The 27,938-nt window shown below is 34.7% G+C and overlaps 1 protein-coding gene across 1 annotated transcript in view; it reads right to left on the reverse strand.

Annotated features, from left to right (window-relative positions):
• LOC114033936 (caspase-12-like) overlaps positions 1-27,938 on the reverse strand; it is a 45,544-nt gene that overhangs the window by 12,667 nt on the left and 4,939 nt on the right. The window contains 3 exon segments of the mRNA XM_027849595.1: positions 2,201-2,446; positions 22,945-23,179; positions 26,924-27,098. Coding sequence (XP_027705396.1) covers positions 2,201-2,446; positions 22,945-23,179; positions 26,924-27,098 — 656 coding nt within the window.

A 27,938-nucleotide genomic window follows, 5' to 3' on the forward strand; every position in this document is an offset into this window, starting at 1 on the left:
AGTATCAACAGGATAAAATTGAGGAAATTATCTCAATTGGGAATCCATGTGAAGGAATATGTCTCATGTTGAATAATGAAGAAAGGTCCCTGTTCACTGCATGGATAGTATATGTAAGTCATAAAGGGAATCCATAAACACTAGAGAAGTATGCAAGATTTAGAAAAATGCAAAGGAATTGTTCCTTTCTCACTTGCCACAATATCCACCACCCCTAACTCCTATCCCAATAGCTAGCTGACCTCAAAAAATTTTATCACTGAGGCTGAGTCATAGTTAATCCATACTAAATTATTAAGCGTTTCCTGTTGCCCACATCTATTGATCTAAGGTTGACTTGGGAGCACTTGAGGCAACAATGGGAAAAAAAAGGTGAATAGTCAATGAGAGTTTCTGATACTGGGACAATATTCTCTAGGCCAAATTCTTTTAGGATTTGCGGGAATTCTGGAAATCATAAGTGCTCCAAATAGAATATATGAATATGAGAAGAGAAGGCTTGACATAAAGATGTGATTTAACCTTTAATAACTAAAAATTTTGGGGATAGATCTAATGGTATTATGAAGCCTTGGAATTGATTGAATCATTATATGCAATTATCAGTGAACAAATATTTATTAAGTGTCTGCAATGTGCCAGGCACTGTGCTAAACACTTGGAGAAATAAAGAAAAGCAGAGTGTCCCTTCTCTCAAGGAGCTCACAATCTAATGGCATGGACAACATGAAAACAACTATGTACAAACAAGATATAGACAGGAGAAATTGGAGAAAATGAACTGAGAGAAGTATCTATCATTAAGGGGTATCAAGAAAGGTTTCTCATAAAATATGGAAATTTTTGCTGGGACTTGAAGGAAGCCAGAAGGGAGAAGACTCCAGGTATGGGGGAAAGGCAGTGAAAATCCCTTGAATTAGGAGATCGAGTTTTCATGCTAGAATAGTCAGTCAGTCAAGTAACATGTATTAGATACATATTATACGCCAAGCACTGTGCTATAACTAAGAATACAAGAAAGGCAAAAGACAATTGCTACCTTCAATGAATTCATAGTCTATTTGGGGAAACATAATATCCAGAATAAATTGTAAGTAGTCTCAGGTCTAAGGCACAAAAAATCAAGGAGGACTTTTGTTGTTCGGTCTTTTCAGTCATATCTGACTCTATGTGACTCCATTTTTGGTGTTTTTTCTTGGCCAAGATACTGGAGTGGTTTGTTATTTCCTTCCCCAACAACAATAAAATTAAAGAGGACAAGGAAAAGCACATTGGCAAATGAGACTTTTGCTGTACCTTAAAGGAAGCCAGGGAATTTAGGAGACTGAGATAAAATGTTCTAACCATGGTGAAAGTCCACCGAAAATGCTCAAAGTAGGAGATGGAAAGCCCTTTGTGAGGTACAGTAAGCTAGCCAGTGAAATATAGAATTCATGCAGGGTGGTAAGATTTTTATTTCTTTTCTTTTTTTTCTTTTTTTTTGGTTAGACAATGGGGTTAAGTGACTTGCCCAGAGTCACACAGCTAGTAAGTGTTATGTGTCTGAGGCCAGATTTGAACTAAGGTCCTCCTGAATCCAGGGCTGGTGCTCTAACCACTGTGCAACCTAGTTGCCCCTTTAATTTCTTTTTTTTTCAGGGTGGTAAGATTTTTAAAAAAATGTAAAGGAAGAAAGGTTTAAGGTTATGAAGGGCTTTAAAAGCCAAAGACAGAATGATCAATGAGGTGACGGAGATCCTTTGGAGTTTACTGAATTGGGGAAGAGGTGATTTGGTCAGATCTATATTTTAAAAAGATCGATGTGATAATTGCATGGAGAATGGATTTTGAAACAAGCAAGCCCTTCCAGACATTAAACTTAAATGGTCCCCAGAACAGAGTTAATCCACACTACCGAAGCTGACTGGAATTAGAGACAAAGACAATATTTTGTTCCAAGTTTTTTTTTTTTCAATACTACTTAGAACAGGGATTTTTTAACCTGAGGTTCATGAACTTGGATGAGGAAAACATTATAGATTATTTTTATTTTTGCTAATATGTAACTGATATTTAATGTTTCATGAAATTATGTAATATAGTGTTCTGAAAAAAGTTCTATACTGCCAAAGCTGTCCCTGAAATGAGAAAGGTTAAGAACCCCTGATTAAGAAATAGAAAGCATAATGTCTGTCATTTAGACCGAGTTAATGAACATTACCTGAATTTACTTGTAGAGAGGGAAGTAATAGTTTCTTCATAATAATTTTGTTTCCTTGGATTATCTGATCCAGGGTATTAACCAGGCCTTCACTCTGGTCCATAATTGTAGTAAATTCTTTTCCTAAATTCTTCATCTCATTTGAACTCAAAACATCCTTCTCTATCAGGTCATCAATAACACCATCAACAAAGGTACTGACCAAACATTTCACAATCTTCACAGGATAAAAATTTTGCTTTTGTTCTGTGGAAAAGACAACCAACCATTCAGTCTTTATATGGAGATTCAATGAGATAATCATTCATTTTACAACAGGAAGGCACCATAGATAACATTTAATTAAGACTTTCTTTTTTCTTTCTTTCTTTCCTTTCTCCTTTCTTCCTTCCTTTCCAGACTAGAAAAAAAAATAATCAGTTTTCACAGGAAAAAGGACACCAGACAAGGAATCATAAGACTTAGGCTAGTTTCTGATCCTGTCAGTAACTTGTTAGGTGACTCTGTGTAAGTAACTTCATCTGTTTAGACCTGTTTTCTCCCCTGTAAATTGAAAGTTTGAGACAAAATGATCCCTACCATCCATTCCACCTCTAGATGTAACATATTTCTATGAAGCTGAGGAGAGACAGTTTCTGTGACTTAATTCCTCATACTCTTGGAAAGCAGCAGAACAGAAGAAAGGACAAAAAATAAAGAAAGAAATTCTGTTCTGAAAGAAACTACAGGGGAAAAAATAAGGTACTAACATCAAATCAGTTTCTTTCCCTTCATTATTTTTTTAAGAAGTTTGGAAATGGGAACAAGTTCCTAGATTCTTGTTCTCATACTCCTACATAAAACTCCTTTAAGGAGAGTTTAAACTTCAGAAAGTAGTACCTCTCCCTACTGTTCATTATCCCATCCCACCTAGTTCCTTCTACCTTGAATCCCAGCCACACTAACAATCCATAACCACCTCAAACACCCTAACATTTAGAAAAGAAAGACCCCACTCACCAGCCATGGCTCTTAAAATTCACTGATACTGAGAGTGAAAATGAAAGTGAATATTACATTTGGTATGTACACTCATCTCAGAGAAGGAAGGGAGCACAATAAAAGATTAATATAGTTGCCAAAGAATTTCATTAGTTTTTGCCAGATGAGCAAAATCTGACTCCCAGATCTCTAGAATGAAGCTTTTTTTTTTAATAATGGAGAGTTAAAGTCCATTTCTATCTTAAAAAGGAAGTAGGAAAATTAGAAACAAATTATTTCTGGCACACACAGGTAAGCTCATGCAAACAGACTTTCATTTTTGTTTCCTCCTCTCAGCCAGTAAATCAAATCAACTAATGTCTTCAGCACCTTCACTGTGGAATCAGGGTAAATAAGTTTTACACTAGTCACAAATAATAGGTTCAAACCTCCAAATGGTAGTACCTTAGGGACACAGAATATTAGAGAAGAAAATGACATTAAATGTCTTCTAATCCAAAACTCTCATCAAATAGATAAAGAAACTAAGGCACTAAAAAGATGACTTACTCAAGGTCATCTAAAGTAGTAAGTATAAGAACTGTGACTAAAATCCTGACATTCAAACACAATATCAAAAATTATTTCTAATGCACCACACGCTGCTGCTCCTTGTCATCTGCCTTTCCCATCACAAACACCCATCTCAATCCTACAGAACTTTGAAGGGACTGAAGAATAAGATGCCAAAATTAATCATCTTTTCTCTTTCTCACTTTTATTACTTCATACAGCAGAAATTCTAGGTATATTTTCCCAAATTTATCTTACATAATAGTAAAGCAACCTGAAAACATTGGTGTTAAAGAATTTGCTAGCCATTAATTCTCAATGTCCATATTCTCAGATAAAGGACTGAGAAAAAAGAAATCTTAGCCTACAACAAAATCAAAAGGGCTATAAACTAGATATAAGGAAGAATTTCCTAGTGGGTTAAAAAAAGCATCTTATAACCCTAAGCTACCTTTTGGTTTTCCAACAGTAAATGTGAGGCTTTTAAGAGTCTACTGATTACATTGAAACACACAAAGGACAATTTAAGAAACAAAAGCAAAAATGTCTAATGAAAAAGTAAAAGCAAAACCAAAATATTTATTAAGCATTTATTATCTTCAAAACATGGTGCTAGGGACCAGCTTATAAGTTATAAAGTTCTTTTTACCCTTTCTAAAAAGTGTGCTTTTATTTTAGGTCAGTTATTTCTGTATATCCAAAAAGAATAAAAAGTGAAGAGTAGTCCATTAAAACTAACTAATACAACAACCATATCTGACAGAATATGTAATATTTCTCACACACACACACACACACACACACACACATGCACAGTGTTCTTTAACAGGCAGCTAAGGTGGAGGAGCTAAATTGATGCACTTGGAGGAAAGAAGAGTTGAGTTTGAATTCTACTACAGACTTACTAGCTAAGTAATGCTGGGAAAGTTGCTTGATTTATCACAGTCTGTTTTCTTAACTGTAAAATGGGAATAATAATAACTACCTCATGCCGTTATTGTAAGGACCAAATAAGATACTATGTGTAAAGCATTTTGCAAACCTTAAAGCATGATATAAATGCTAGTGATTACTATTACTATTTTGCATTAGAGGGAGGGAAAGAGATGTTTTATTTTTTCAACTCTTCACCTGAGCTATGGTTGCTTTTCATGTTTGCCCAAAGTTTACTTTTATATTTTGGTTCTGTCCAGTATATTGCATTACTGGTTGTGCTTAATTTGCTTTGAATAAGTAAGTTCAATATTCCATTACTTTAAGGTACCACAATTTGTTCAGCCATTCCTTAATCAACGGGCACCAATTTCATTGTCAGTTCTTGGCTACTTCAAAAGGTGTTACATTTTGTATGTCGGTGTAAATGAAAATTTTTCTTTTGTCTTTTATGTACTTTTGAGCATATGCCAGGCAGTGGGATTTCTGAGTCAATTATAATGAGTATTTTAGACATGTTGTCCCCACAATTCCAATTTGCTTTCCAAAAATTTTGGAACAATTAACAATTTCACCAGAACTGTATTGGGGTACCAGTTTTTATATAGACCCTCCACCATTGACTTTCTCCATATTTAAAATCCTGTCTGACATATATTGACTGTATTATACTGGGTCGATGACAACTTCTCAACACTCCAGATTACTCTTAAGATTTTAAGTTACAGAGAAGACAGAACTGTCAGAATGAGTTTCTTCATCTGAAAGTACTGTCCACCAATGAAATAACTGGTTCAATCTCTATTCATTTGTAAAATATTATGTAGTAGATATTGTAGTAGTAGTAAAATGTTATGTAGTAGATATTAAATAGTAGTAGATATTGGTCATTTCTTATTATTTGCTAAACTAGCTATAGTGTCTATAGTAGTTTTTTATCAAATAGGAAATCCTTTTCCATGTACTTCATGGTCTCTGGTTTATTGAACATTGAGTTATTGAATTCATTTTTTAATTCTGCCATTTTTAATCTGTCCCTGTGCCCTAACCTTTCTGTTTTTTAAAACAAGTAGCAGTTTTGATTATTCCTGCTTCAGAGTATGATTTCATGTCTAGAAATGCTATTTCATATCTAGGAATGTCTAGAATGTCTAGAAGCATGTCTAAAAGTGCTATTCTCACTTCATCTCCTTAAAAACAAATCTTACATATTGTGTAGTTATTTTGAATAAGGCTTTCCTTTCCATTATTTTCTCTTAGATTTGTTATTACCATACTGAGGTGCTATTGATTGGTGTGCGTGTATGTGTGTGTGCATGTATGTGCATGTTATAACCTGCTACTATGTTAAAATTATTAAATAACCCAGAGTTTCTTTCTTAATTCTCTAAGGAATTCTAAATAAGCCATTATTACTGGTATAAAAAAAGATGGATTTCTCTTCTTGTCGTATGTATTCATCTTATTGCTAACAATAATATTTCTAGAATTAGATAAAATAAGAATGGGGAAAATGGATATCCTTACTTTGTATTAGTTTTTACTTATTAGGAAAGATTCTGGTGATTTATTTTGCACATAATGCTAGGGTTGGAGTTTAATTATTTACTTTTTATAATATTAAAAGTGACTCCTATTCCTAGAAACAATATAGTATTTTTTTGTGTTTAGCATAAATTAGTATTGTATTTTTTCCCAAAGGTTTCTCTCTTTTTTGCAGAAATTAATATAATTATATGATTTGAGATGTGTGGGTTATTTTTAATTTTAACAATTTATTATGAGATTTTTAAAAATGTTTTCCCTAATATTGATACATCCTTGAAACCATGGTACAAACGCAGATTTTCCATAGTTAGAAATTATTGAATTCAATTGTTATTCAATAAATAATTCAGAATCCAATAAAACTGAAAACATAAATTACTTGGGGAAGAACTACATATAGACATACACACACAAGCACATAAATAGGAATGTATGCATGTGTGTATATTTATGTATGAACATGTATATGGATGTGCTTATATATAATAAATGTATCCATATATCCTTATGTATTTGAATAAAGATGAGTACATATACTTGTGTGCACAATATGTGTATTGTGTGAGGGCATGTATATATGCATACATATTAATGTATTATACATGTGAGTGCTATTTATGTGTTGTGTATAGTTTTTGTTTTTCTGTAAAAAGTTTTGTTTAAAAATTTTAGAGTGTAATTTTAACTCTCCTTTTAGGTACAAATCTTTAACTTTTGTTAACTGTAATGATGATGATGATGTTGTCTCTAAGAATGTTTTAATGATTTCTTTAAAAAAATCTATTTAAGATGTTATATGCCTTAACACTTTTTTGTGACAAAGATGTGATTTGACTCTCAGAAATATGAACATTCTTCAGTGTTTGAATTCAGAAAACACAATAACCATAAATATTTTATCTTTAAATTCTCCAAGATTATCTAGTTATATATCTTCCTTTTTCTTTAGTTTCCCTTAGATTTGTCCCAGCTTTGAGAAGGGAATATTAAAATTTCCTGCTATTATTGTAAGTGTATCTTCTTACTATTCAGTCTTTTATGAATTTAGATGTTATATCATTTGGTATATATTTCTTTAGTATTCATATTGATTCATTGTATGTGGTTCCTTTGAACATAATATAATTTTGTCTTTATCTCTATTAATGTTGTAATTTTTTAACCTTTCATGACAGCACATTTATAATTCCTGCTTTTTATTGACAAAACATAGTGAATTTTGTTCTGTCCTTTCATTTTTATTCTTTTTGCATTCTTATTTTTTATTTGTTTCTTATTTACTTTTATACTTCTGTATATCTGAGGGCTTTGGATTTTATGAAATTGAACCACCATAAGGAAGTTACAGCTTTCCCACATCCATGTTGTTAATTTTATATATATATATATATAATATATCATATATATTATATATATCATATATATATTATATATAATTGATCAATCATGGCTTCTGTTTTTGTCTACGTTAAAACTTTCAGATACATTTTTTAAAATTTTTATTTCATACTACACTATTTATTTTTTAACTATAATGTTCTGATAAATCTATTATCCTCAAATTATCTTTGTTCATTCTATCTTAATTTCCTATATTTATACTTTTGTGCAAAATATATACATACATACATGCTCTTCTATTTCTGTATTTGTATATTCCAAATCTGCTATTTTTCTTTGAGATCCTATCTTTTTTAATAGTATTTTATTTTTTCCAATTACATGTCAAGATGATTTTTAGTACTTATTTTTACAAGATTTTGAATTCCAAATTTGTCTCCTTCCTTTTTTTCCTCCCCTCCCCTCTTCCAAAAATGGTAGGCAATTTGATATAGGTTACACATGTGCTATTATGTAAAACATATTTCCATATTAGTCATAGTTGTGAAAGAAGAAAAAGACAAAAAAGGGAGGGGGAACCATGAAAAAGAATAAAGTAAGTGAAAAAAATATGTTTTGATCTGCATTCAATGTGCATCAGTTCTTTATCTGGATGTGGATCACATTTTCTTTTGTAAGTCACTTACCTTCAACCATTGTGTTGGGGAGAAGAGCTGAGTCACTCATAACTGATCATCATACAATGTTGCTGATATGGTATACAATGTTTTCCTGGTTCTGCTCATTTCACTTTGCATCAGTTCATAAAAATCTTTCCAGGTTTTTGCTGTTGTTGTTGTTGTTGTGTTGTTGTTGTTCTGAAATCTGCCTGTTCATCATTTCTTATTGAACAATAGTATTCCATTACATTCATATACCACAGCTTGTTCAGCAAGTCCCCAACTGATGTATATTCACTCAATTTCCAACATTTTTCCACCAAAAAATGGGCTGCTATAAATATTTTTACACATGTAAGTCCTTTTCGCTTTTTTATGATTGCTTTGGGATACAGAGCTAGAAGTGATATTGCTAGACTGAAGGGTAGGCACAGTTTGGTTGCCCTTTGGGCTTCGTTCCAAATTGCACTCCAGAATGGTTGGATCAGTTCACAATTCTACCAGCAGGGTATCAGTGTGCCAATTTTGCCACATTCTTGCCAACATTTATTATTTTCCTTTTATGTCCCAATCTGATAGGTATAGGATGGTGGCTCAGAGTTGTTTTGATTTGCTTTTCTCTAATCAAAAGTTATTTGGAGCACTTCTTTGTATGCCTATAGATAGCTTTAATCTCTTCATCTGAAAACTGCCTGTTCATACTTTCGCCATTTAGAAAATGGAGAATGCCTGGTATTCTTATAAAATTGACTCAGTTTTCTACACATTTGAGAAATGAGGCCTTTATTAAAGACATTTGCTGTAAAGATCATTTTCCAGCTTTCTGCATTCCTTCTAATCTTGGTTGCGTTGGTTTCATTTGCACAAAAATAATTTAATTTAATATAATCAAAATTATCTATGCACTATATTTCTTGTATGGTCATAAATTCTTCCCTTCCCTAAAGGTCTGATGGGCAGGCTATTCCTTGCTCTCCTGATTTGCTTATGATAACAACCTTTATGTCTAAATCATGTACTTATTTTGACCTTATCTTGGTGGACGGTGTAACATGTTGGTCTATACCTAATTTCTGTCCTTTTGTTTTCCAGTTTTCCCAGCAGTTTTTGTAAAATAGTGAGTTCTCACAAAAGCTAGGGTCTTTGGGTTTATCAAAAATTAGTTTATTATGGTCATTGCTACTGTTTCTTGTGTATCTAGCCTATTTCACTGGTCCTCCACTCTATTTCTTAGTCAGTACCAAATAGTTTTGTTGATTACCGATTTGTAATATAGTTTAAGAGCTGGTATTGCTAGGTCACCTTCCTTTGCATTTTTTTTTCATTAATTCTCTAGACATTCTTGAAATTTTGTTCTTCCAGATGAATTTTGTTGTTATTTTTTCTAGATCTATGAAGTAATTTTGGTAGTTTGATTGGTATGGCACTAAATAAGTAGAATTGTTCAGACAGAGTAGTCATTTTTATTATATTGGCTCAGCCTATGTATGAGCAATTAATGGTTTATTTTAATTGTTTAGATCTGCCTTTATTTGTGTGAAAAGTGTTTTGTAATTGTGTTCATTTAGATTCTGGGTTTGACGTGGCAAATAGACTCCCAAGTATTTTATATTGTTTACAGTTATTTTAAATGGAATTTCTCTTTCTATCTCTTGATGTAGGGCTTTTTTTTTTTTTTGGTCTTATAAGGAAAAGCTGATAATTTATGTGGGTTTATCTTATACCTTGAACTTTGCTAAAATTATTAATTATTTCAACTAGTTTTTTAGTTGATTCTCTAGGGTTCTCTAAATATACCATTATATCAACTACAAAGTCATAGTTTTATTTCCTCATTGCCTATTCTAATTTCCTCAATTTCTTTTTCTTATCTTATTATGATACTAACACTTATAATATTATATTGAATAATAATGGTGATAATGGACATCCTTGTTTCAATCCAATATTGGGAAGGCTTATAGCTCATCTCCTCTACAGATAATGCTTGCTGATGGTTTTAGATAGATACTGCTTATCATTTTAAAGAACTCCCTTGTTCTCTATTTTTTAACAAGAATGTTTGCTGTATTTTGTTAAAAAGCTTTTTCAGTATCTATTGATAATAACACGATTTCTGTTGGTTTTGTTATTGATATGGTTAATTATGTTGAAGATTTTCCTAATATTGAACCAACTCTGCATTCCTGGTATAAATCCCACCTGGTCATAGTGTATAATCCTTGTAATATATTTCTCTAACTGTCTTGTTAGCATTTTGTTCCAAAATTTTGCATCAATATGCATTAGGGAAATTAGTCTATAATTTTCTTTCTGTTTTAAGTCTTCCTGTTTTAGGTATCATCACCATATTTCTGTCATAAAAGGAGTTTGTTAGGATTCCTTCTTCATTACTTTTCCTAATAGTTTATATAGTATTTGGAGTTAATTGTTCTTTGAATATTTGGCAGAATTCACTCTTGAACCCATCTGGCCCTGGGGATTTTTTTCTTAGGGAGTGCATTAATGGCATGTTCAAATTCCTTTTCTTTTTTTTTAAATTTTTTTTTCAATTTCCCTTTCTAGGATGGAGTTATTTAGGTATCCTATATCCTGATGTTAATCTAGGTAATTTATGTTTTGCTTTTTTTTGTAAACATTCATCAATTTTACTTAGGTTATCTGATTTATTGGCATATAATTGGGCAAAGTATTTTGTGCCCGGGGTTGAAGTGGCACTATCTCAGGTTTCTTGTGTGAAGGGCTACAGGTGTTGGCTGTTTACTTGGTGCTGCACTGATATTGCCCCTGAGGGACCCTCTTGTCTGACTGTACTGAGAGGGAGAGGGAGGGTGGCTGGCAGTGTTGGAAGCTATAGGGGTCTGGCAGCTTACCTAGTGCTGAGCTGGGGTCCTAGCGCTTGTGTCTGGAATGTGCTGAGGCTAGTGAGGTGTTTCTGCATTTCCCCAGGACTCCACTGAAGCATCTGGCAGTCTGGTTATTGGAGATTGCCTGTTTGCTTGGGGCTACACTGAAGTATGTGGAGTTGGGCTGCTGGGAATTGCCTGTTTGCCCTGGGTAATGCTGAAACATGCGACATTTCTCAGAACTGGAGTTTGCTGGTTCCCCTGGCTATGTTGAGGTACAGGGAGTGGGGGTGGGAGTTCCTGGTGTTGATGTTTGTTTGATCCACTGCACTGGGACTCAGGATCTCCCACTTGCTTGCTGAGATGGGGTTATCTGCTGGCTTGCTGGGATTTTTCCTATCCTGGATTGCACCCCCCTTTTACCTGGGTGAAAGAGACTTTTCTTGCTGATCTTCCAACTTTTGGGGGGCTAAAAGTTTGTTTCACCTCATCTTTTTGCTGGTTCTGCTATTCTAGAATTTATTCAGGGACACTATTTTATGGTTATCTGGAAGTGAATATTGGAGAGCTACAGTGATTTACTGCTTATTCCATTATCTTGGCTCCTGGAAGTCTGCTCTAGAGCTTACTCTTCAGAAAGATTTTTATTTTGGATTTTGTAAATTATGTACTTTTTTGTTGATCATGTTTAATCCTAGCCTGAGAGCTCAGATCTTCTCCCTCCATTTCTTTTGTTCCCTCCACCTTCTGTTGCCTTCTAGGCTTTCAACTAGTTCCTCATGTTTGATGATGTGTCAGTTGACTCAGCATCCTATCCAAAATAAACTATGTGACTAAGAGACTGACCCCAGTTAGTTCTCCTTTTTCCTCAGACAGAGAAGTCCCTAAGGATTCCCTTCTACCTAACTTTGGTCTACTCAAATCTTCTACTTAACTCCTTTGCTATTCTCCTTTTCTTTCATAATGTGAGAAGAGTTAATGTCTGGGCAGAGCAGTGGATAGAGTACCAGGCCTGGAGTCAGGAAGAGTTGAGTTCAAAACCAGTTTCAGATAACTTACTATCTCTGTGACTCTGGGCAAATAGCTGAACACTGTTTGCCCTAGTTCCTCAACTGTAAAATGAGCTGGAGAAGGAAATGGCAAATCACTCTTTGCTAAGAACTAATTTTTTTTAAGAAAGGTCCAAATGGCGTCATGAAGAATTGATCATGACTAAAACAACTGAACAACAACAAAAAAGAATTAATGTATACCATGCCTTTTGGTGTTGAGCTGGGTGGTCATAATGAGTTAATGTGAATGGGGAAAGGATTGTCACAAATAGACACTGAGGAACCAGACTGAAAGTTTGTTCTCACTGCTAATGGAGTATAGAGCAAAAAGTGGGTCACTGAATGGAAATTTTAAGAAATACAGTGAAAGAAATGATTATTAATAACCAATGATTTGGGGAGATTCAGTTTCCTGCTTTTTCTAAAGTCCTGATTCTAAAAGTTCAGTCTCTTATAGGACACTGCTGATGAGATTGGATTAACTTTCTTGTTTAGAGCTCACCCAGATAGAGTAGCTATTGTGTTTTGCTCAGGTTTGGGTGGGGCATAACTTTTTTTAATAGCTTCCCCAACAATAGGGAGAACTTAGAAATGGATGACTTAATTAAAGTTCAGGCCCAGTCCATCATTGTAATATTCATTCTCTCATTAATTGTTATCCAATCAGAGCTGATGGTCATACTTTCGAACATTCCTCTTCCAAAAGAACATATAAGACTTGAGCCTACCACCATGATTGTCTTTTGGTCTAAGAGAGTTGGCCAAATGACCATCCTTTTATTAATAAACATGCTGGTTTATGAATAAAACAATTAGATTAACCAGAAATTACCTCTCAAACAATTTTAATCACAACATATTTTTCACATTGTGAGGTACTGTCCTCTTCAGTTGTGATTACTTTATTACAATTATCACATATATGTATGTATACACATATATACACACATACATATATGTACACATAATTGTATAATATTGTATAATCTGTATTATATAATACTATATATATACATAAATACATACATTATGTGTGTACATATATATGTATGTGAAGTGATTTGACAGAAAACGATTACCTTGCCCTTTTGCCAATCTTTCTTTCTTTTGACCTCTTTACTGCTGTGGTCTTGTTCCTGTTTTTAACTCATTTGCAACTCTATATCCCCAGTAAACTTAAAACAACAAGGTTAACAACAAAAACATAATAACAATTTGAGTCTTAGCCTCTTAGAATCTGCTTCACTCACTCCAAGCTCCACATGTTGGAATGCTATTTCATTGGCAGTTAACTTCATCTGGTAGCAGCAATGACAACATTGTCATGGTCTTGGCTAGGGGGGCCATGTGGTTGATAGAGCAAGAGGCGTTGCTAACAATCTTAAGAGAATAATCATTTTTCTCATGTTTCACTCTCATCTTGAACACAGGGGCATCAACAGAATGTACGGCAATGATGATACACTTAGCTCCCCCTTTCAAAGGAGCCCCAGCCTTTTTCAAAGTGGTAAAGACATACAGTTGACTTTACTACAAACTAAGTCACATCTTTTCCCAACTAAATATTGATGGGATCACAATCTTCTGAGATAGCAATGGCTTTTCCACTGATCACCAGCTTTCTCAGTCTTAAAAATATCTTTGAACATTCTGGAATCATATTGGAACCCATAGGCCATTTAGTTGATGTTAATGAAGGTTATAATGAATTTATAACAACTACTATCCTAATTACTAGGTACAAAATCTGGCCAAACGCTTTGACTCTGATCTTCACCATCTCATCTCAAGGATGTGGTTGAAGCACTGGATCCTGGCACTGAGTTTGGGAGAATAAGTGAGACCTATAGTTGAGCTTCTGAGAAGAAAATACACACTTAGGTCATTAGTGAGTAATGCATCCTAAATTACTTTATCAGTTTCCTAAAGGAGATTATAGCTGCAGGAATGGGACTCAAGTCAGAGAAGGTTTAATGGGGAAGACAAAAGGGTAGGGAGAATTTAAGGTTGGGAACATGGGGTGCTCTTGGTAATCATATGAGTGCTTGAATTACTGAAGGCAGCATTTGTGTAGAAAGCAAGTCAGATCGTGAGGCCGATGAAAATCAACAAAAAGATAAAAGGAATGGAGGATTACCAGAGACAAAGTAGACCTACTTCATATTTTTAGTTAAACACCATGATAGTTAGAAATATAAGTAGAGTACTATAAATGAGAAACCTTCTGTTTTTCTCTGGAGTAGCTACTAACAGTTCAGCTTCTTCACAGAGGTCCCAGGCAAGGGATATTTAATATAATATTATAATATTACATAATATTATAATAATATAGGGATATTATTAGGATAGAGGGCTATTTGATTATTTTTATGAGAATGACAACCTAGTTCTATTCCAAATGTCTATGAGCTCAATAGGAAGTCTAAAAACTCCAAAAGAAAGGCTTTGGTCCAAAAATATCTCAAGGGTTCCAGAAGAGACCTACAAATGCCTATTAATTAGAGTAGGACAGGGGTGGGGAACCTGTGGCCTTGAGGCCACATGTGGCCTTCTAGCTCCTTGAGTACTGCCTTTTGACTGACTTCAAGTCTTACAGAACAAATTCTCTTATTGAGGGGATTTGTTTGTGAATTTTAGATTCAGGTAAAGGGCCACAATTGAGGACCTAGAGGGTCACATGTGGCCTTGAGGTTGAAGATTCCCCACTGCTGGAGTAGGACATCTAGGAAAAGACTGACCTTACGGAAAATATCCTCCAAGTGACAGTAGTAGGTAAATTTTTGGAAACACTCTATAAGCTGCTTGATGAAGAGAGAGCCCACTTCATCAACTCTCCAAGAAATGTTATCTGAAAATAAAAGGGAGATTAAGATTCAGGGTGCTGTGTTAGCTTTAGCAATAAGAGGAAAAAATTAAATTGAAGAAATTAGAATAGGCAAAGAAGAAACAAAGCTATCACTCTTTGCAGATGACATGATGGTATATTTACAGAATCCTAGAAAATCGACTAAAAACTACTTGAAATAATAAACAACTTCAGCAAAGTTGCAGGATATAAAATAAACCCACATAAATCACTGGCATTTCTATATATTACCAATAAAGCCCAATAGCAAGAGACAGAAAGAGAAATTTGATTTAAAGTTACTGTAGATATTATAAAATATTTGGGAGTCTACCTGCCAAAACAAACCCAGGAACTATATAAACAAAATTATTAAACACTTTTCACACAAATAAAGTCAGATCTAAGTAACTGGAAAAAAAAGAAACATCAGTTACTTGTGGGTAGGCTGAACTAATGTAATAAAAATGACAGTTCTACCTAAATTAATTTACTTATTCAGTGCAATAACAATCAAACTACCAAAATACTATTTTATAGAGCTAGAAAAAGATAATAACAAAATTCATCATGAAGAACAAAGGGTCCAGAATATCAAGGGAATTAATGAAAAGAAATGCAAGGGAAGGTGACCTAGTCATACCAGATCTTAAATTGTATTATAAAGCAGCAATCATAAAAGCTGTTTGGTACTGGCTAAGAAATAGAGTGGTGGATCAATGAAATAGGTTAGGTACACAAGACCTAGTAGTCAATGACTATAGTAATCTACTGTATGATAAACCCAAAGACTCCAGTTTCTGAGATAATAACTCACTATTTGACAAAAACTTCGGGGAGAACTGGAAAAGAGCATAACAGAAACCAGGCATAGACCAACATCTTACACGATATACCAAAATAAAGTCAAAATGGGTACACGATTTAGATATAAAGGCTGATGCTATAAGCAAACTGAGAGAGCAAGGAATAGTTTACCTGTCAGATTTATGGAGAACAGAAGAATTTTGAGCAAACAAGAGATAGAGAAGGTTACAAAATGCAAAATAGACAATTTTGATTATATTAAATTGAGAAGATCTTTCGCACAAACAAAGCCAATGCAACCAAGATTAGGAGAGAAGCAGAAAACCGGGAAAGAATTTTTACAACCACTGTCTCATTTCTAAAATATATAGAGAATTGAATCAAATTTATAAAAATACAAGTCATTCTCCAACTGAGAAATGGTCAAAGGATATGAACAGGCAATTTTCAGATGAAGAAATTAAAGCTATCCATAGTCATATGAAAAATGCTCCAAAACACTATTGATTAGAGAAATACAAATCAAAACAACTCTGAGGTAACATATCACAACTATCAGATTGGCTAACATGACAAAATAAGAAAATGATAATTGCTGGAGAAGATGTGGGGAAATTGGAACACTAATGATTGTTGGTGGAGTTGTGAAGTGATCCAACCATTCTGGAGAGCAATTTGGAACTATGCCAAAAGGGCTATAAAACTGTGCACACCCTTTGATCCAGCAATACCACTTCTAGGTTTGAATCCCAAAGAGATCATACAATTAGGAAAAGCAACCACATGTACAACAATAGCAGCTCTTTTTGTGGTGGCAAAGAATTGGAAATTGAAAGAATACCCATCAGTTGGGGAATGGCTAAACAAATTGTGGCATATGAATGTAATGGAACAGTATTGTGCTACAAGAAATGATGAGCAGGCAGACTTTGGGAAAACCTGGAAAGAATTATATGAACTGATGCTGAGTGAAGTGAGCAGAAACAGGAGAACATTGTACACAGGAACAGCCACATTGTGTGATGACTAAATCTGATAGACTTATCTCTTCTTAACAATACAAGGATCTAAGATAACTCCAAAAGATTCATGATAGAAAATGCTGTCCACATCCAGAAAAAAGAACTATAAAGTCTGAATGCAGATCAAATCATATTATTTGCTTTCTCTCTCTCCTTTTTTTTTGTTTCTTCTTTCTCATGGTTTAATTCTTCTTTACAATATGACTAATGTGAAAATAGGTTTAATACAAATGTATATGTGGAGCCTATATCAATTTACACACTCTCTTGGGGTGGGGGAGGGAAGAAATGGGGAGAAAATTGGGAACTCAAAATCTCATTTTTGAGATTTTAATATTTTTGAAGTGAATGTTGAGAATACAAATAAATAAATAAATTTATAAAAAAAAAATAAGATTCAGGGACCTGTCTTTTGTCTTAGAAGTTAACTGAGAAGTGAAATTTTGGAACTATTTCTGTCTAGATGTAGTAGGCATTAGAAACAATTCAACTTAATTTGACTAACCTTTATCGAGCGTTTATAAACTATGTTCCTAAATAAGGTCAGTGCTTACTGTATAGAAGCTACCATAGCAGATAGAGATTATGTCAAACTAGACTCCAGAGTTACAATCTCCTTAGGTCTACAGGGGTCAATTCCACACAAGGACAGTGAGACTACAGATGAAGAACAGATTTTGTTTTGTTTTGTTTTGCTTACTTATAGGCAACAGGTTAAATAGGCCAAGGAAGGCAGGGTAAATCATCAGGTATGATGAATAGATTGATTTTTTAACACTTCCAGAGTTAATGAAACTATATGCATTTCTTTGTCTTTCTCCCTTTTGAAAGTGAGAGAGGGAAAGTAAATAACAGCTCACTAGTTGTTACATGAGTAGAAGACACCCAGACTCACTCCCAGCAAGAGACTTTCTGATTAGCTAAGGGCAAACTTGGGATTTGATCTAGAACACTCAGATGAACATATTGCAAATCTACTTGGGCTGATCTAGAGTAGAAGATGATCTTCCCTTGGGGAAGCATAGAGAAGTTAGATACCCCCAGTTGCAAAAAGGCCAAAATAAGTGTGAAGAAATCCAATTAAAGAATATGTTTAAAAGTGCAATTAGTAAATAGTTTGAAACTGGGTAACTGTCTTCATAAACCTTGCCCTGATCTATAATGTTTGAATTTGTATATTTTTTTACATTCTATATAGAAATAGGGATTAGACTTGTGGTTTTTTGGAATGTGTAATGGTACAGTGCAGAATGTCCCTCTGCCAATGCTGAATGTCACCTTTCTAACTTATGATCTTAGAGAGTTGTCTAGAAGAATGACAGGTTAGGTGACTTGTCCAGGGCCATGCAGCCTATACATACCATCATGCCCTATGTGGATAGGCTAAGCCTTCCAAGCTTTGCAATTAGATCTCTAAGTACTATACTAAATTGTTTCTCCCCTTGTAGATTAGAAGTACAAAAGTATTTCTTGAATGCTAAATAAAGCCCATGGTAGTAGAAAGGAGAAAGAGAGATGTCAGAATCAGGTACCCCTTTATGAGAGTTGATGAGAGTATAAGAAATAAGCAATTAGGAATCAGAGAGCTGACGTAGCAGGTACAGTGATCAGAAAAGCTCAGGTGACCCATTACTATTGAAAGTTCTTAGGGCAGGTAGGTGGTACATTGGACAGAGCTCTGGCCTTGGAGTTAGAGGGACTTGAGTTCAAATCTGGCTTCAGATACTTGACACTTACCAGCTGTGTGACCCTGGGCAAGTCACTTAACCCTAATTGCCTCACCAAAAAAGCAAAAAAAGAAAAAAGAAAAGTTCTAGGGCCCAATGTAATAGACAAGTCAAATGACATTAGCAAGCTAAAGACCTAAGGTTATTTTTTTTAGATCAGGGAGTTGTGAACAGACTTGACATGATGTTATATGAGTACAAGAAGGAAGGAAGGAAGCTAGGAAGGAAGGGAGGGAGGAAGGAAGAAAGGAAGGGAAGAAGGAAAGAACAGAAGGAAGAAGGAAGGAAGGAATGGAGGGAGAAAGGGAGGAAGAGACAGAAGGAGGGAGAGAAGGAGGAAGGAAGAAAGGAAGGAAGGAAGGAAGCTAGGAAGGAAGAAAAACATTTTTTCCCTTTTAGTTATCTCTTACCTCAGTTCCTGCTCCATAAGGGAGTAACTCTTCACTCAAAGTAGCTTAAATGCCTTGTCCCACCTCCACATTGCACACAAAATGCAGCATAGAGTTGTTGAAAACAGTTTTAAGATTGAATATTATAATGTATGGTAATAAGGCCCTGCTTAGGGTGGTTTGGCACTGTGGAAAGAGCATTGATTCTAGAGTCAGAGCACATGAGTGCCAGTCTCAGCACTGATGCTTAATATCTTTTTGCCCTTGGCATGAACCTCAGTTTCTTTACTTGTTATATGAGGAGACTGAAGTAATTTACCTCTGAAGTTCTTTCCAGTTATAGATTGAGGGCCCTATGAATCATTAGAATCATTAGAGTGGGGGCCAAAATGAAAGGAAAAAAAAACAGAGTAAAAAGATCTTAAATATTAAAGTGAATATGAAGTAGTGTGATGGTTAATCAGTAGAAGGATGATGGAGGCCTGGTGGTAGTAATAGCAAACTAGAGAGTTATAGTATAGGAAATGTAAAATATAGCAGGAAGGGCACACAGGGAAATTGAGTCATAGAAGCAAAATACCAAGCATGAATTTTATATAACTATGAGTAGAGGACACATGTAGTAGTAATAATAATAGGAATAACAACAATAATAATAACAACAATAATAATAACTAGCATTTATATAGTGTTTTAAGATTTGCAAAGTACTTTGTATATGTTATTTCTTTTAATCTTCACAATAACCCTTTGCAATAGGTACAATTATTATTCCCATTTTATAGATGAGGAAACTGAAGTTGAGAGAAGCTAAGTGATTTTGAACTCTAGTGTTCTTAACTCCAAGAGCAGCACTCAAAGCACTGTGCCAACTAGCTGCCCTAGAAATAATGTTCTGTCTAATGCATAATGCCTTGACTAAGGCAATTTCCATTTGAAAAGAATTACCTTCTCTCCTCTCTACTCCCAATTTTCCATATTACTAATGGTTTGCCAAGCAGAGTATATAAAAAACTAGCCTTGGAGCAGGAAGATCTAGATTCTTATCTAGCCTCTGACATATAGTTTCTGAGTGATCCTAGGCAAGTCACTTAACCTCTCAGTGCTTACCTAAGCAACTAGTTTTCAGAGAAGCTACTGAGGGGAATGACCTCATCCAGGAGTACCCTCTATCAAAGAAATCATAGATCCAGTCTCAATACCAACACCTTCCATTATTCCTTCAAAGCTCTACCTTGGTTAGTGTTAAGGACTAAATTTGAACAGTGGTCAAAACAATGCAGTCCAATGTACGAAGTGACAGAGACATGGAACAGCATTCCCAAACCTGAAAAGCCTCATGGATATGTGTATATAAACATCATACACACATACAAACATGTATACATATAAATATGTATATATATTTATATAAATTTTCTGTACTATTTATGTGTGTACATGTATGAGTGTATACATGAGTATATATACACATGTACTCCCTATACTGTACATATGCATATATTCATATATGTGTATATACTTTACATATTATATATATGCTACATAGATTACATGTAATAGAGAGAATGCATATGTGTGTATGTGTTTATGTAGGTATATATTTAAGCATATTTATACTATATATCCTACTATATATTTTATATATAGACTACATTCTATATATAATGTATGTGTATATGTACATGTGCACATATGCATATGAATACATAATTTTGTGCATTTTCACAGATGTGCATATGTAAATATATGTATACATGCCTATTGGCATAACATATCTATATATTTTATTTCAATTAATATAATTTGAACTTTTAGTTATACTGTTTTATAAATGTTTCAAATTATTTTTTCATGATTATCCTACGAACAAGTCAGCATGGTTTAAAGGACATAACATCTGGTCTTGGAGTCAAAATCTGGGTTCAATTATGATTCTGAATTTTAATGGCTGTGTGACCCTACATAAGTCACTTCATGTCTCAGGTCTCTAAGACTATACATTTCAGAGAAGGTACTGACTGGCATTGGTAGAAGTTTCATCATCCTTTTCATAAGGATTTATTTTCAGCCAGGTGGAACTTAAGAGTCATTGATCCCCATAGTCTCATTTAACACATGCAGAACATATGATGCCCAGAGAGGTTAAGTAGTATGTGGCAGCACTGGGATTCAAATCCAGATCTTCTGATCCCAAACCTAGAAGCCTTTCTATTGCACATCACTTATTCCCATCTTTTCATTTAACAATTAGAAAGTAGGCTAGGATGTTTTCTGATCTTCTATTCCTTTCTAATCCCTGAAGTCTCTAGAGCAAAGATAGGTAAGAGTAAAAAAAAAAGTTTAGTATTAAATTGAGGATTAATTAATCTAATGGAGAATTAAAAGTATCTTTAAACAGAAATTTTAGTAGGATCTCCAACAGTGTTCTCCACTTTGCTGCTTTGCCACTTCATCATCATGAAGGTTGCTCTTTTCCCTACAAATACACCTCCCAGAAAACTCAAATACAAATGAAGACTTGTGGGAATTGCTCCCATTCTCTTTTGACTATGATGGTTGCTAATAACTAGATAAAGATACTACCACATGTGAGGCTTATAATACTCACACCTGATTGACTGGATTTTACTGCTATCACACAGCCCGTGGGACTCAGCTCAGTAAGTGACCTGGATGTGGTTCTGTGGTATTAACTACTACAGAACTACTTAGAAAATCTCGATTTTGAATCCTCATTTCTGGCCCATTTGTTTTCAGAATTCCCTTTACAACACCAATGGGACAAGATTCCTAGCATAATGACTAGAAAGAAATTAGATTCAAATCCATTCTATCATCTGAAAGCAACCAGTCCTTCTGAGACATAGATTATAGGATCACTGATTTAAATACAGAAGGGACTTCATGGTTCATCAAGAGAAGACCTTCCTTTTTGATAGAAAAAATAATTGGTGGAATTGGAATTTCAATTTAGGACTTTGGATTTTAGGGCAGCTACATAGCCCAGTGGATAGAGTGCCAACCCTAAAGTCAGGAAGACTCCTCTTAAGTTCAAATCTGGCCTCGTACACTTACTAGCTATGTGATCCCAGGCAAGTTACTGAACTCTGTTTGCCTCAGTTTTCTTATCTGTAAAATGAGTCGGAAAATGAAATGGCAAAGCATTTCATCATCATTTCAACAAAAACCTCAAATGGGATCCCAAAATGTCAGACACGAAACAACTGAAAAACAACTTTGGATTTTAATCCAGCACAGATTCTATGGTACCACAATACAAGTACATTGAAACTATGCCAAACCAGTGTCTGTATACTGCTGAAGGATCTTTAAGTGCCTCTCTAAGAAAGCACTTATGAGGGGTTGTAGAACAAAAAGCAATGAAATCTTTTTCCACATGCTCCACTCGAACAGAATCAGATGAAAAAATTCTCTGCATACTTGAAAGGAGTGGCCGGGGTCTGTAGAATATCCTTCTTTATATTGAACCCAAATCAGGCCAGTGCCCTCTGGAGACAAAATGAGCTGTTAGTCACTCACCACAAACAGGTGTTACAGTCATCAACCAAAGCAGGGCATTCGGCTTCAAAGTATTCATGGGTAAATTTACACACACACACACACACACACACACACACACACACACACACACGCACTTCTACTCATCTACTAATCTGCTACCATTCTCCTTCTAGCATGACAAATATCCAGCTCTCCCCAAGACAGCATAAATGGAGTATGTTCCCAAACTGGAAGATAGGGGGAAAAAAGGATCAAAACTTAATTTGGATGAATCTATGTTGAACAATATATTTCTAGAAGGATATAACAGTTTCTATGATTTTAGGCCATTCATTTATAATTGTGAGGTATAGTTCACACAGTCTAGAGATGTTTTTACTCTTTCCCTAGGGAGTAGGACAGAATTGTGGATAAACATAAGCTTCTCCCCTGTCACCCACCCCACCCCAGAGAAAGTATAGACAGGGTGCTGTCAATGACTGAACATATTTAGATCAGTTTATAACCCAACACTTACCTCCTCGGCATACCTGGGTGATGATAACCTTGGGTTTACCCCTTAGACTGGGGCAATTAAGGTTATTGAAAGTTTGGAAGATGGTATTAGTAGCCAGCACATCTGGCTTTTGCTTTTCATGCCTTGTCCCACAGATACCGTCCCAGAAGCCATGTGATATGAACACCAAAAATGTGCTATCAGAAAACCATTGCTCTGTGAGGTCACCGAATGCCTTCAACTCTGACTCCATTTCCTGAGAGACACTCAAAAGTTAATAATGAGAAGTAGCCAGCAAAATGGCAGGAGTTTCTTCTGCAAAGTCATCAATCCTTAAATTTCAAAAGAAAAGAATACTGTTCCAGGTACAAATTAATTGCAGCTGATTTCACAGGATAAGAAGACAGAACCTGACAGTCAGGTTGGATCACAACTGTGGGCTGCCCAAAATAGGGCAAGGGATGCCACTGAAGAGCATTCCTATAGAACAGGTATGTTTTTGCAGTGGGAGATAAGAACCTCCTGGGGCAGGGGGAGGTTAGTCAGTGGAGAGTTTGTAAATTGGGAAATGTGTTTTTCTGAGAGATTGTTTTGTTTCTAGGACACCATTCCACACCTGGAGAAGGAATATGTGATATGCTAGTGGGTAATTAGTACCTAGAGTTGTAGGGGAAACAAACAGCATAGCGAAACATGGTGTTTGGCATGGGCACTTCATAAGGATGCCAAAGGAATATAGCTTTCCTTATTATTTGAGAAATAGGATAACCACTACCTTAGGACACCGCTTCTATATGACATGAGTTGCTTCCTCCAGGAATTTATATTTTGTCTTTATTTTTCTAATAAATATAGGGGTAAATATGACTTCAGTAAATAAGGAATTGTATTCACTAAAGGAAATGTGAAGTATGGCTCCCAGAAAGCTAAAAGGTTGCATTCTGGATTTTTAAGCAGTTATAAACACATATACATTTTTTTTTGTTTTTCTTTCCAGTCAACCAATAAATTAGCATTTATTAAGTACTTAGAATGTATCATGTACTTACAACGGATCACGTATTGTGTACTGTGGAGAATATGAAGAAAGACAAAAAACAATCCCTGCTCCCGAGACACTCATAGTCTAATGGGGGAGTTGGGACAACATATAAACTACTATGTACAAACAAGACATATACAACGAACAAAAGAAAAGCATTAACGTTAAAGGTGATCAAGAAAGTCTTGTAGAAGGTGATGCTTTAGATGAAACTTGAAGGAAACCAGGGAAGCCAAGAGGTAAAGATGAAGACAGAGAGCATTCCAGGTATTAGGGCCAGAAAGTTAAAAATTCTTGGATTTGGGAGATAAAGTGTCTTCTTCAAGAAAAAGCAAGGAAACTAGTGTCACTGGACTGCAGAATATATAGGATGGGGTATGGTAGGGTAAGGGGTAAGAAAACTATAATGTTAAGAAGGTGTCAGGTTATGGAGGATTTTAAAAGTCATAAAAGGGATTTTATATTCGATCCTCAGATAATAGGGAGCCATGGTATTTTATTGAATGGGGATTGGAGAAGGTGTGATATGGTCAAACCTGTACTTCAGAAAGATCACTTCGATAACTTTGAGAAGGATGTGCTTAATGGGGAGAGACTCAAAGCAGGGAGCCGCAAGAGCCAGCAAACTGTTCAATATTCCAAGCATGAGGTGATAAAGGTCTGCAGCAGGTTGATGACAGTGTCAGAGGAGAGAAAGTTTAAGAGATGTTTCAAAGGTTGAATCAATAGGACTTGGAAACAGATTGGATATAGAGAATGAGAGAGGAAATGAACATTCAAGTAAGTACAGTGTTTCCACATGTGTAGCACCTAGATAAATCCTGCTGAAGCCACATAGGAACCTCATTCTGCTTTTACCCTTATGAACTATTTTACCAGTAATCCAGACTTCAAGGATATGTCTTGAGTTCATAATTTTGCATAAACAAAATCAATATTGCTAAAATAAGAAGGGAAGCTATTACTTGGTGGATGATATTTATATTAAATATCTCTAATATGGGTGTGATATCAATCATTCATATATATGTATATTACATGTAAACAGGTATGTATATTACAAATTCAAGGCCTCTATATTTGTGCTACCCTGTTTATATATTCATTTTATAAATATATATATATATACATATATATATATATATAGTTGTTGTTGCTGTTATTGTTGTTCAGTCGTTTCAGTTGTGTCATGATCTCATTTGGGGTTTTCTTGGCAAAGATACTGCAGTAGTTTACTATTTCCTTTTTTAGCTCAATTTATAGATGAGGAACAGGGTTAAGTGACTTGCCCAGGGTCACACAGCTAGTTAGTATTTGAGGTCAGAATTGTACTCATAAAGATAAGTCTTCCTGATTCCAGGCCCAGTGCTCTATCCACTGTATAATCATATATAAATATATAATACATATAAAATACAATAATATAAAATATAGTAATGGATAGAACATAAATGATTATGTACATATGTCACAAATATAGAGGTCATTCCCAGCTAGATAAGTTGGCAATAGAAATAAATAAACAGTTATCAAGAAAATTAGGAACTATTAACCACCTTATAAATGATTTCTCCAAATCACCATAACAAAAAAATGCAAACCAAAGACACTCAGAGGTTTTACTTCATATCCAGAAAATTGCCTAAGATGAGAAAATATGAGAATAACCAATGTTGTAGAAGCTGTGAAAAAACAGGCATATTGAGATACTCTTTGTACATCTCTGAATTGCTTTTAACTATTAGATAAAACAATTGAGATTGTTCCAAAAAAAAAAACAATTTATTATTCTAGGAAAGTGAAAAAAATGTCCATAAACTTTGTCCCAGAGATCCCAGTTATATCTATATCTATATCTATCTATCTATCTATCTATCTATCTATCTATATATATATATACACAAAGAAGGTCAAATATAGACAGAACAGTAAAAAAAGTGCAGAGATATTTACAGATGTACAGGAGTTTTGTTTTGTTTTTTTTTAAATTGGGGAAGAACTGGAAACAAAGGGGTGAGCAGTGATTAAGGATTGGTCAAAGTTGTTTCATGAATGTTGTAATATAAGAAATAATGTATACAAAAGAACTGAAAAAGTATAGAAACATGAATTGCTGCAAGTGAAATAAGCAATAGAAAATAATAAAATACATAATTTTACAACACTGTAAACTGAAAGAGTATCTGTCACAAAAAATGAAATTAAATATTGTATAACTATAATGACCAAACTGACCCCCCAAAAAAGATGAGAAATTATGCCTTTCCCTTCTTTGCAGATTTGAGTGACACAGTGAGTAAAAACATATAAGTTTTCAAACTCACTTTATGTATTAATTAATTTTGCTGAACTTTTCTTTCTTTCTTTTTCTCCTCTCTTTCTTCCGTTCTTTGTAAAATTTTATTGTTGATATTGTTATAGGGTATGACTCTTTGGCTAGTCCAGGGATTAGAGATGTATTTAGAAATGAAAGCAATATGCAAAGTAACAGATAAAACCTGAAAAAAAGGCTCTTAACTATGGATTCACTATGATAGGAAATATAAGATAAAAATGAGGTACCAGTGATGAGAAATGAAGTCATATGGATTGATAAAATAGACAGCAGAATTTGAATTGTGGTAATGAGGGAGGAAAACACACAAGGAAGTAGAACCAGAATGCAGGAAGCAAATATAGGATCGGGGCTTTTGGAAGGTGTCAAGAGATATACCAGGGGCAAGAAATAGTATTTATCCCAGATCCTGTAAATAACAGGGTCATAAATCAGTGATTCTTTGGGTCCCAATTCTTTAAGAGAACCATGAGGCTCAGATCTGTGTTAGGTCCTTTTAAAAACACATTGAAGTACATTAACCCAGGTCTCCATAACTGTGAGATTGGCCTGTGGTGATATACCAATTTGTGTTTATATATCTCTTGGAAAGAGTGAAGTGGGTGGTTTGCTGTGGTCCTTACCTGTGCTATAAGGTTTCCTTTGACATCCACATCATATCCCAGGTCCATAAGTAGTTTAGTCATTCCCAAAACATCATGTTCAGCCCCACTTCATTCAGGAAAGTGATCAAATTTAGTGTTACAGATGATGAGAGCCTGGCGTTTACAGACACCCTTTTCCATTATGGGATTATATCTGTAGGGAATGGATATAGGATGAGTTGACTCCATTTCTTCCTATTTGCCTCTTGAGCCTAAACAATGCTACTACCTTAAGTCCTAGAAAGACCTAACACCATTGATCTTCATGTTACTTATTGACCTGGGCTTGACTTAGCAATACTATGGGTAGAAATAATGTCTTATTTCAATTTGACTAGATATTGCTAATGCTTTAAAAGAGGCAGCTAAAGAGCAAAGTGGTTAGATTACGAGACCTGCAGTCAGGAAAACCTTATTCCAAATATTGCCACAGACAATTACTAGCTGTATTTGCCTGGACAAGTCATCCTCTCTACTTACCTTAGAGTCATCATCTATAAAATGGTGATACTACTGACTCCTACCTCCCAGAGTTGTGAGGATAAAATTAGATAATATGTTTACAGCACTCTGCAAACCTTAAAGCACTATATAAATGCTAGCTATATTATTATTGTTATTATTATTAATAATATTATTATTATTACTATTAATATTAATATTGTCATCATCATCAACATTCATAGGATTCACTGTTTTTCCTCTAACATGTTTAGGGCTTTCCAATAACCTTTTTCATACTATTCCCCTTTTTTTCAAAAACTCCTCAACCCCAACCTCCTCTACTCATCAAAATTATATATGATGTCAAGCAAAACATATTTTGGCATTAGCTATGTTCTGGGGGGGAAAAAGCAAGGAAAATAAAGGAAGAACAAAATATGCTTCAATCTGCATGCTAAGACCATAAGTTCTCTCCCTGGAAGTGGGTACCATTTTATATCATGTGTTCTTTGTAGTTGTGGTGAATCATTGTAATGATCAGTTACTAAGT

This window comes from Vombatus ursinus, unplaced genomic scaffold (assembly GCF_900497805.2).
Source record: "Vombatus ursinus unplaced genomic scaffold, bare-nosed wombat genome assembly UNPS02007612.1, whole genome shotgun sequence".
In the NCBI taxonomy this organism is placed as follows: Eukaryota; Metazoa; Chordata; class Mammalia; order Diprotodontia; family Vombatidae; genus Vombatus; species Vombatus ursinus.